General features: G+C 36.9%; 2 protein-coding genes across 2 annotated transcripts; both read right to left on the bottom strand.

The window, feature by feature from the left end:
* Positions 1 to 551: 551 nt before the first annotated feature.
* LOC116109197 (cyclic nucleotide-gated ion channel 1-like) lies at positions 552 to 3,494 on the bottom strand. Its single transcript, XM_031395431.1, has 7 exons — positions 3,424 to 3,494; positions 2,289 to 2,700; positions 2,007 to 2,207; positions 1,655 to 1,926; positions 1,477 to 1,588; positions 1,306 to 1,386; positions 552 to 1,108 (listed from the first exon to the last, which is right to left on the bottom strand). Exons 1-7 carry the CDS (start codon positions 3,492 to 3,494, stop codon positions 677 to 679), a joined length of 1,581 nt encoding a protein of 526 aa, XP_031251291.1. The 3' UTR covers positions 552 to 676.
* Positions 3,495 to 3,618: 124 nt separating this feature from the next.
* On the bottom strand, positions 3,619 to 9,591 carry LOC116109207 (cyclic nucleotide-gated ion channel 1-like). Its single transcript, XM_031395437.1, has 8 exons — positions 9,456 to 9,591; positions 8,885 to 9,013; positions 8,169 to 8,736; positions 6,497 to 6,709; positions 5,480 to 5,751; positions 5,007 to 5,118; positions 4,551 to 4,787; positions 3,619 to 4,435 (listed from the first exon to the last, which is right to left on the bottom strand). The coding sequence occupies exons 2-8, from the start codon at positions 8,911 to 8,913 to the stop codon at positions 3,737 to 3,739; spliced, it is 2,130 nt and encodes a 709-aa protein (XP_031251297.1). The 5' UTR covers positions 8,914 to 9,013; positions 9,456 to 9,591; the 3' UTR covers positions 3,619 to 3,736.
* Positions 9,592 to 10,791: the final 1,200 nt, after the last annotated feature.

Below are 10,791 nucleotides of genomic sequence, written 5' to 3' on the forward strand. Positions count from 1 at the left end.
GAAGACTTGTGAGATTTTATATGTTTTGAGATTAAAATTAATAACAATATGATGGAGGCAAATTGAAATTGTTTGTAATTGTAAGTACTTTGATTGTCCGAAATCATTGTGATTTGCCTTTTTTTTTTTTTTTTTTTTTTTTAATCATAGTTTTTATTTTTTTATTTTTTATTTTTATTTTTTATCATAGGAGGTGTTCGGACCAACTTACACTCACCTAAACTAATCCTCTAGGATCTTGAACCTGTCGGCCGAGTAAGGACCATAGTGGTCATCCTTGTTAGTGTTTAGAGGGACTTAAACTCAGGAACTCATGTAACCTTCTTTTACTCTTTTACCATCAAGTCACGCTGTAGTGGTTAATCATTGTGATTCCTTCTTCACTGCTCTCTAGCAACTATATATTAATTTTAGTTTTTTTAATATCCTCGTAAACTTTGAGAAGGCGATAACTTGCAGTATATGACATAGTCATAAAACAATAAGAATAACCGTAACAGAAACGGAGTCTAATATTTAATTCAACAACTACATGCATTTCTTTAATCAGACAGAAGCGAAATCTTAGAGTCATTGCTCAAAATTGAAGCAACATCAAACATAAACTTATAATAGTTGGACACATCAAAGTACAGGATAAGTGTCAAATATTTCATATTCTCATCCGAAAATTAAGTTATATATCAAAACATCTGACAAATCTATTGTTCTTTAGGGATGATATCAGGCTTCTCTTTGCTGCTGGTGGTGGATTATCAATGAGCACATGCTTCAAGTCATAGGCCGTAAGAACAAAGGCTTCCACTTGCTTAACCACTAGAACATTTCTTGTTGAGATTGGGAAGTTGGATGAAGGGTCCTTAACCCAATCCACAAGTTCTTTCCCGAAGTATCCACCCTCTTTCACATAATCAGTTTTGTTATTATTGCTATTATCCATGCCCCTGGACGAAGTGTATGTCCATATTTCACCTCGCAACACGAAGAGAATTTCACTAATCGGTTCTCCCTCCCGGACAATGAGAGTTCGGTCACCATAGAAAGCTGGCTTGATACGAGAAAACAGCGCCTTCAAAGATGGTTCTTCCCATTTTCCCAACTCTTCTAGCTTGATATGCATTTAAGAACAAGAATGAGAATACATCCAACGTCCAACCAATGCTTGTGGATTCAAATCAAAAGCTAAATTATTTTGCCTTAAACTCAATAGAGTTGTATCTGTAAGATTATCTAAATGTTTGTGTTTTATGAGAATAATGGAGTAAATATCTGCAGTAGAAGGAGGCTACAAAGAAAGTTACTCACTTTCTTTAACCATTTTAAGCGTTCTTCCCTCTTCATGTTGTTGATATCCTCTGGTTTTTCGCTTTCGGATTGTAGATATGTCTGTTTAATAGGAAGCATGATTCGTATATAGAAATTAAATTTAATGTGCTTAATCTTAAGCATATTGAGACAAATAGAACATTTACCAACCTGCATATTTCCAATTAAAAACACAAATAGCAACGTGGAATAGATGATTACAGAAATCACGTAGATATTTTCCAAGGGAAAGGTACTTGCTTCAAGATTTTGACCGAAACAACTGCAAAAATAAATAAATAAATAATGTAATCCACGTATCAACTAAGTTGAAAAGATACGCACAAACCTGAGAACTTGCAGACCCCATCGTAAACAGAATAAATATTTCTTCGGAAATGATTTCATTTCCACAATTCTATATTGAAGAGCGTCCTTGAATATTCCAAAATCTGTGTTATTTCCACCAGCTCGTGCCGTTCTAAGACAACTTAGCTTCTCTAAATTCTTATTACCACAAACAAAAGAACTAAATTTCAATGTATTCTTGAAAATATACTCATCTCTCCAACATACTAGAACTCTGTCGATGGCAAAACAGTACCAAATTGCTCCAAATACCTAAATTCAGAACCAGAAAGTCAGAATTTATTCATCAATTACGACAAATAAGGGATGACTGAATTTGAATTAAAACTTACATGACCTCCATGCAAGTAAAGGAAAAGATTGAACACAGCTTTTGCCCATTTGGCTTTGGCAATGAAACCTGTATGCTTGGAGGCATTTCTAATAGTTATCGAGAGTCCAATAACCAGAAGCATGTATCCGAAAAGAAACAAGTTCGTTGTAGTCAAGAATATCCTATCCGTTGTTCCCCTTGTCAAATCTGGAAGTATCGTCTGCACAGATTACAGCACAAAGTATGATCAGAATCTGAAATTATTCATTAATAAACGAAATCGTGAAAGATTTGAGCTTACCAATGTCATCAACAAGACGGGTACTTGAGTAAACATGAAATGTTCTATCCCCTTCTCTTTAGTAATAGTTCCCGCAAAGATTTTTCTGATGACATTGGGAACATATAGAAGCATGTAAGTGTTGAAGAAGGCGACGACGGCAAACGTGGCATACAATTCACTGTCGATTTCAAGGCAATTTTTTTTGGGATTGATCACATAAGAGTAGTAATGCAAAGGATGCATGAAGATGACAATCATATAAGCAGTGAGAAAAGTCCCGTATCCCCAACGAGAATCCAGGTCAAATTTTTTAATTACCACTTTCGAACTCAAGCGTTTCCAAATCCCTTTAGGATCGTGACCTTCAATTGGAATTTCATCTTCCTTCCTACCTTCCTCTACATTCAAGGTCTGAAGCTGACCCGCCGACCTGCACAATACAAAGCAGTAGTTTAAAAACAGCTAAACCGAAGACTTTTCACTGACTTGCTAAAACTTATTGTGTAGAATCACTTACATGATGAAGAAGGCGAAAGTCTTTGGATTTCGATACGCAAATTTGTCCGAAAAATAGTTCTGCAATCAGGTTAGGCGAATGGGATCAGTTAGCTGGATGGCATCAGATGCTAATTAGTTGCTTTAATTTCTCCACCAGTATGTGTTTTTTCAAAAAGATGAAGAAAACTTTTTGCTACTCCAAGTTGGAGCCCGACGACTGGAATCAATTTTAAATTTCATGTCTAGTAAATTAGTTGAATATTCAATCAAGCAAATTTATATTTAAGTGCAGGAATGTCCTTAACAAATCAGCACTTAAGGAAATTAAGATGGAGAATTTTGGTGGTTTGGTGGAACACGTGAATCATGATAAGACTTTTTGGGATCCTCCATATCCAGCAAAGATACTTTATTGTGTTATATTATAAAATATACGGTCGTTAAATGAAAAAAGACAAAGTCATAGGTTTGGAATTTGGATACATGAAATCAACCATGCACACCTTTATACTAAATAAATATAAAGTAACAGAGCTTGAGCAGATTATGATTTTGAACATCTATAAAAAGCTCGAATATATGACTAATAAAACCTAGATAGAGAGTCTCTGAAGATTAAAATATGAAGATAGGTGAGTGGTTGTGTTTTTCAAACAGGACCAATAACACAACCAAATTAAAAGCGGAAGCACTTGTGGGTAGAGATCCTTTTGGCTTTATTTTCATTATAGACGCAACATTCATCATTCTCACTTCAGCAAAAGTTCTAATTGTTTATCGGCACTTGATCACTTAACTAGAACAACAACTCTATCGTCACTAGGACGAGAGTTTTTCATATACAAACTAATTTACATAAACTGTGCTGTTCTACAATGTTTTTTCCTCTTTCTTGGGTTGAACAATTCAATTTTTTTCTTTTTTTACAACAACAAAACTATCCATACATATAGCTAAAGACAATTTACCTATTGTTCTTCAGCTGTAAAATCAGGCTCTGCTGGCTTCTGAAGCCGCATGGGTGGTACCCTCTCTGGCACCCTTGCCTTACGAGTACCATTACGCCGAATTGCACGAAGTGCATTAGCAGCAAATCTTGAGGCATAAATGGTGGCTCCTAAACTTGGTGAATTTCCACCAGCCTTAGACAGTGCATCTTGCAAACGATTCTCTTCTGCACGTAAAGATTCTTCAAGCTTCTTTTTACTATAGCGGCGCCAAGCTGCTTGTATGAAACAAGCTGCCCAACTCCTCCACTGCTGTGAATAAAGCCTAAAAGTATGACGCAACTGCTTACTGTGAAGCCGCCTGAATTGAGAGGCAACAAACTTCAAGTCATCGGCCTTTAAAGCAAAGGCTTCAACTTCCGTAAGAGCTCTAACAGTTCTAGTTGAGATGGGGAGATTGGAAGAGCACTGAGGATCCAGAGCCCATGTCAGAAGTTCTTCACCACAGAAATCACCAGCCCCAAGATATTCAGAGTTAAAGAAACCAGTTCTTCCACCATTGGTAGTTATAGTCAATAGCTTGCCTCGCATGATGAAGAGCATTTCATCAACAGGGTCACCCTCTCGGACAATGTAGCTTTCTTCAGTGTACAGCACTGGCTTGAGACGGTCGCACATTGCATCCAAAAGTTGTTCGTCCATTTTTTCAAACATTGGCACCTTAAACACATCCACAAGACGAATGCAGGTTAAGAAATCACCAGCACTGCTCTAACTCTAGAGAAAGGGTAAACAAAATAAAGAAAACAAACTGTAGTACAAAAGAGGAACTCACTCTCATGAGCAAAGCCAAACAGAGATGACGCTTTATGTCCCTTTTAAGATCCTTGGGAAGATTACAGAGCAGATTCTCTTCATCAACACCTCTGGTTTCTTGCCATTTGTATTGCTCATAACGCCTTATTCGCTCCCTCAGAGTATCAGGGAGCAATCTGTGGGCCATCCACTGTTCCGCATCACGTCTTTTCACTCTCATCTCCTCTAATCTTGTAGTTGTAGACTGCAAGTATGTCTGTTTCGTAGCAATTTCAATTCATCAAAATCTATATTAATAGCCTGTTTTCTGAAACCCAAGTCTCATGCACAACTTTTAAAAACCAACTCAAACATAAAGACATAATGTAAGCTATATTATCACAAGAATGATGTGTTATACTTAACATTTAGGAACCACTATAATGATCCAAATATACCAAACCTCTAAATACAAAATTTATGGGCACCAAACTACCTGCATATTTCCGATGAGAAATGAAAATAGAACCAGGCCCGAAATTGAAATGAAGACTGCAAAGCAGATTTCCCAGACAAAAGTACTTGTTTCAAGGTTTTGACCAAGAGAACTGCAAAAAAGAAGAAAGATATCAGATAGACATAAAAGAAGAAAACCATGATGTATCAGAACACTGTAAGCACATGCATCCATCAAAAGAATAAGAACAGAAATACATCAAGAAGAAAAATATATAGATGCATCAGAAAACAGTAGTTCCACGAGTACCAGGATTCTACAAGCCTAAATCAACAGGATAACAACTATAGAAACCATTCAGTAGATAACTTTCCAAAGCCTTAACCATCAGTTCTTACAAGTAGCAAACAAGCAAATAAAGATTACTGATTTCATCATCATTCAAGATGTCGAATCTGCCTTAGCAAAAATATAAACATGAAAAACAAAGTAAATATATTATACATGCACACCTCAGATTTTGCAGGCCCCACCAGAAACAGTAAAAGAACTTCTTTGGAAAATATGTTGACTCCACAACACCAGATTGAAGAGCGTCAAGGAATATTCCAAAATTAAATTGTGTTGTATTTGGTGTTTGTATAGGACAAGCAGCACTTAGTAATGCACCATTTCCTTCACCATCATCACAAAACAAAAAGCACCTAGTATGACCCACACAAGCTTGTTTCCAGCAAGTTGTTTCTCTTTCTATAGAAAACAAGTACCAAAAGGCTCCAAATATCTGTAAGAAAATCTTAAAAGTTAGTAATCAGAAAGTTCAACCAAATGAGACAATCACAGTTCGTATCACAGCATAATGTAACCAGATGAGTTAGGAGTACGTGAAATAAACGTTCTTGGCTCACATAAAATGGTAAGTTTTTGAGCAGACTCACAAATTGAACTGTGGTGGACTCCTTGTTGGGAAAAACCCAACCAGCCAAAAGTTAAAAAAAAAAAAAAAAAAAAAAAACAATCTTCAAACTTCTAATGACTCAGCATACCACTACTCATAAGTAATTGAAACTTGACAGAAGCCAGCCAACAAAGCTATTTAGGTCTTCTGAACATTACACAGAATGCATCTTCACCTCACAAGTAACCACTACTGTATTTGTCAAAAATTTATTTTAATCCTTCTAAGAGTATGCCCTTTATGTATTTGGCAGCACATTTTACATATATATGTAACTTCATTCAAAACTCAACCTATCTGTGGTAAGCATAAACTTCCACGCATACATGCATGAAAGTGACAGTGCTGTCATTTTTCTATCCTTAACTAGCATTATAAATCGTAATAAGCAATTAACCATTGTTCCCTTCAAGTATCTTCAAGGTTTAAAGACCTTGGCATGTGCAAACAAGGGAATGAACTACCAAATATGATGCAATATTTCTGCTCTTGTTCGTAGCAAAGATGATGCAACATAGCTATAGGTAAATATTTAACATAAAATGACAGCAAATCTGCAAATCAAACTTACATGACTAGCAAGCATGTAAAGAAATAGATTAAATGCAGCTCCAGCCCATGCAGTTTCAGTCAGTATACCAGAAGTCCTTGTAACTTCCTTGTATAACGGATATATTCGAATAAACCTAGGAAAATATTGAAAGAAAACAACAAATTTCAACAAGTTCTTCGTATTCAGAGCTTCCGATCCCCCCAGTCTTGGAATGATAATAAGAATCACCACCTGCACACATAGAACCAAGTAAGAAGTCCACAAACTAATTTCCAAGAAAAATGACATCCACTTGAAAAGGACATAAGCATATAAAAGTAACTAAGACTAAAACTTTGGGAACAAAGAATATTTTCAAATAAATCACCAAGCTTAGATATCGAATTTACAGTTAACATGAAAAATACACTCAATTTGGGAGTTTGAAATCTTGCATGCAACTTCTACGAAGGGGTATGTATAGGTCACTGGTAGGAACCCACTCCCAAATTGATAAGAATTGGACTAGGCAGGGGGTCTTTGATAGGAATTGGACTAGGCAGGGGGTCTTTGATAGGAATTGGACTGGGCAATGGTTCTTTTGTGGGCTTTGATAGAACTACCCTTGGAAAACAGGCTTGCCAAGGAAGAGTGCCCAAGCCCTTATAAACCACATGCCCACACCCTTTTACCTCTCAATGTGGGATCCTAACATTCCCCCACGTTTCGACCCATTTTCCCTCTCAATGGGGGATCCTAACATTCCCCCACGTTTCGACCCATTTTCCCTCTCAATGGGGGATCCTAACATTCCCCCACGCTTTGAGACCCAACACCCTCGTTGGTCTTCTTTCCAAAAAGCACTCACCCTCATCGGCTACCCTGCCCTCGTCAGCCTTACTGCCCTCCCTTTGAATCTTACTTCGCCTAGAAGCTTATGAGACCCTAGAAACCTGTCAGGCCCTAGAACCCTGTCAGCAACTCTCCTTCTCGACCTCTTAAGGGATCCATTTGAGCCCTACTGCGTGGGCTCAGAAGGTGGGGCCTGCTCTAATACCATTTGATAGGAACCCACTCCCAAATTGATAGGAATTGGGTAGGACAGTGGGCCTTGGATAGGAATTGGGCTGGACAGTGATCTTTTTGTAGGCTTGGTAGAACTCTCCTTGGAAAACTAACTTGCCAAGGGAGGGTGCCCAACTTCTCGAGTGTTAGGATCCCACATTGAGAGGGAAAAATGGTGGGCATGTGGTTTATAAAGGCTTGGGCACCCTCCCTTGGCAAGCCGGTTTTCCAAGGAGAGTTCTACCCAAACCTACAAAAAGACCACTGTCCAACCCAATTCCTATCCAAGGCCCACTGCCCCGCCCAATTCTTATCAATTTGGGAGTGTTTATTCTTATCAGTCACACAACGCAAAGCCCAGCAATAGAATCAAAAGTCTCTTACAATAAGAAACTGAAACAAGTAGAAACATAGAAAGCTTAAATGGTCCAGCAAAAAGCAGGGAAAATTTTTCAATATCTTGGATGACACCAAATGTAACAAACAGAACTCCCTTTTGCAGAGTGCTCATAAGTAATTGCATACTATATATCAAGTCATTACTTGTCCCACCACACTAAACTGAGTTGCAATCTAAAAAGAAACTATTAAACAGTACAAATGCCCCAGACAAAACAATTTTCAGGACATAAAGAAACCCCTTTACCTGTGGGAGTGGAAGGACTGCAAGAATGTCAATTAAGAAATATGATGATAGGTACTTCTTTGCTATTAACCAAGTATCTTCAACCAAAATACCCCTTCCAAATACCCGAGAAGGGGGAGCAATAAACCCAGTGCGAAACTGAAAAATTATATGAAGTAAATAAAAGATATCCGTGAATGAACGCAACACACTTGCTGTAGTCTCCATCTTTCTGTCCAAGGTCAGGCACTTCTTATTATCGTTAATCACAGGAACATAAAAGAACAAAGGATCCAATGAGATGGCAACCATACATGACAATACGAATATCTTATTCCACCTCTCAAGGAATGGCCCTTGTGGGTCAAGAACCTTCTTCTCAGATCCCAAGCCTTTATTAACAAAACTATTAAACGAGTAGGATCTCAATGTTTTTCTAAACCCCTTAAACCTCTCAGACCCAGATTCTAACCCTCTTTGGAACTTCTCTGAAAATGAGTTTATTGTAGTTCGGAATTTATCCGATCGCATTCCATAATTCCCAGAATATTGTCCCTCAGGACTTTTATCTGAATCCCAATCATTAAACCTGAAAAACACATAACATAATCAAGTATAAAGTCAATCTAATGCACCCACCTAAAAAAATATATAAAATAGAAGCACAATGAAGTGATAAATCACCAGAAAATCTCAACTTGTTAAAAATTGTGTAATCACAACATTAGTAAACTAACCTCACTAACTTCCCTGACCGGTAACTCATAACTATAGCTTATTCACAATACAATATCCAAACAACAAATCAAGATAAATAAGCCCAGTAGTCCACCTCTTCATGTAAAGCGAAATTCCCAATGTCTCACCTGATTCAAAATTTATAAAAATTAAAAATTAAAAAAAAGAAAGAGTCAAAACTACAAAGCAGAACTCCAAGTACAACAGATGATAGAATCAAAAACGGTTCTCACAAAAATTAAAAAAAATAAAAAGGTAAACTTTAAAGTCAAAAATAAACCGTTTCAGAAACGAATCCAAACACCTGTTTTTCTTCCAAGAACAACAACAATAACAGACAGATTGCTGCAGTACTAAACTGGTAACGTTGCCGAAGCAGAAAGTCAAACTTATATTAGTTACGTTGACTAATCAATCCAGTAGCGTTTGTAATTAGAATTACAAAGCAACCAATTCGATACTCAAATCAAAAGTTTTCCGGCAACAAAGCAAATTTCTGAGCTGAACAAATTAGAAATGAAAAAACACAATAATAACAATAACAATAATAGAGAGAAAAAGGAGAAATACCTCGGTGGTGGGTGAGGAGGTCAGTGAACAAAGCAGCGAAGGATTTGACTGAGTGGCTTTGAGAAATTAAGAGAGGGAAGTTTCGAGGAAGGAAGGAGAGAAGAGGGCGGGGGCCAGAGACTAATGTTTTGAATAATCAAATCATTAACTGTTTCCTTACTTCGGTCAAGAGATAGTCGTATTGGAGGATAGAGTCACAAGGAAGATGACACCCCTGTCAGCCAAAAGTTTCTTGTGAATTACAGGTCCCACTGACAGCTTTTCAACTAAACGTCGCCGTTTTATGTCTCAGAAAAATGTTAGAAGGACCGAATGTAATGCATCTGATAAAAAAATTAAATTTAAATATTTTTTTTATATATATTTATAATTCAATCTTATAAATTTTTGTTCACAATCCTAAATATTTATAATTTAACTTCATAAATTTTCTCTCATAACTCTAATCTAATAATTTATAATTATGAAAGTATTAATTATAAAAAAACAGTTTGTAACATTTACTGATTACTAATATATTGTTTAGAATTTTAGTATTATCAATTTCAAATAAGGAAAACAAGTGTGACGTGGCAAAATTTATTGCTTTAATTGGACGAGTAAGATATTTACCCAACCGGAGAGAGTTTATTCTCGTGATGGCAGCACAGAACGCGGCAAATACTGACCAGGGTACGGCGCCCACAGCGACACAAGTCAAACCGGCTGTCAGAGATTCTCATTTTCCATTTGACTTTTCTTACCTACTTCCCCGCTCCCCTACGGTTATTTTATTTATTTACGAGCAAAATTCCCCAACATCACCTCCTACAAAAACGAGGTAAACCCAAACTATTTTTTATTAGTTATAAAATATACCAAAATTTAAAACTACTTTAATAGCTTAACAGTTAACACTGGAGAGACTCCGTACGTAGTCGTTTTGACAGGGTCATGGATCGGCAACTGCCAACGGCTTGATCATGATCAACGTAGCTTAAGTGGATTAAGAAATGTGCATGTGTTCAAATAGCTGGCTTTCACAACAACTCTTCTGATATTCAAATAAGATATTATATTTTTGTATTTGAATGATTTTGTGACACTACTATGAAGAAAGTCTCGATTTGGTGCAACGACCTCGTTTTAACTGCGGAGAGAGTTTCACAAAGGTCATACGAAGAAAAAGTCTTGATGGTCCCTATACATGACTTGGACACAACTTTATTATGGTTTGAATTGAGTCGGCATCAACTAAAATTATTTATAAATATAGAGAACACGAACTCATGAAGGCCTATTATGGTGTGTTTTGTTAAAGAGAGTCAATTNGGCCACCACCGCCGGAATCTGGCCG

The sequence above is a fragment of the Pistacia vera genome, unplaced genomic scaffold, assembly GCF_008641045.1.
Source record: "Pistacia vera cultivar Batoury unplaced genomic scaffold, PisVer_v2 Contig575, whole genome shotgun sequence".
Lineage (NCBI taxonomy): Eukaryota > Viridiplantae > Streptophyta > Magnoliopsida > Sapindales > Anacardiaceae > Pistacia > Pistacia vera.

Coding starts and splice junctions, on each gene's coding strand:
- LOC116109197 (XM_031395431.1), bottom strand. CDS start 3,494: ATGAAAATAAAGCCAAAAGGATCTCTACCCACAAGTGCTTCCGCTTTT. Junction 2,701..3,423: donor TTGGTTGTGTTATTGGTCCT/GTTTGAAAAACA, acceptor TGTATTGTGCAG/GTCGGCGGGTCAGCTTCAGA. Junction 1,589..1,654: donor TGGGGTCTGCAAGTTCTCAG/GTTTGTGCGTAT, acceptor TTATTTTTGCAG/TTGTTTCGGTCAAAATCTTG.
- LOC116109207 (XM_031395437.1), bottom strand. CDS start 8,913: ATGAGTTACCGGTCAGGGAAGTTAGTGAG. Junction 8,737..8,884: donor CGGTCAGGGAAGTTAGTGAG/GTTAGTTTACTA, acceptor TGTGTTTTTCAG/GTTTAATGATTGGGATTCAG. Junction 6,710..8,168: donor CAGTCCTTCCACTCCCACAG/GTAAAGGGGTTT, acceptor CTATGTGTGCAG/GTGGTGATTCTTATTATCAT.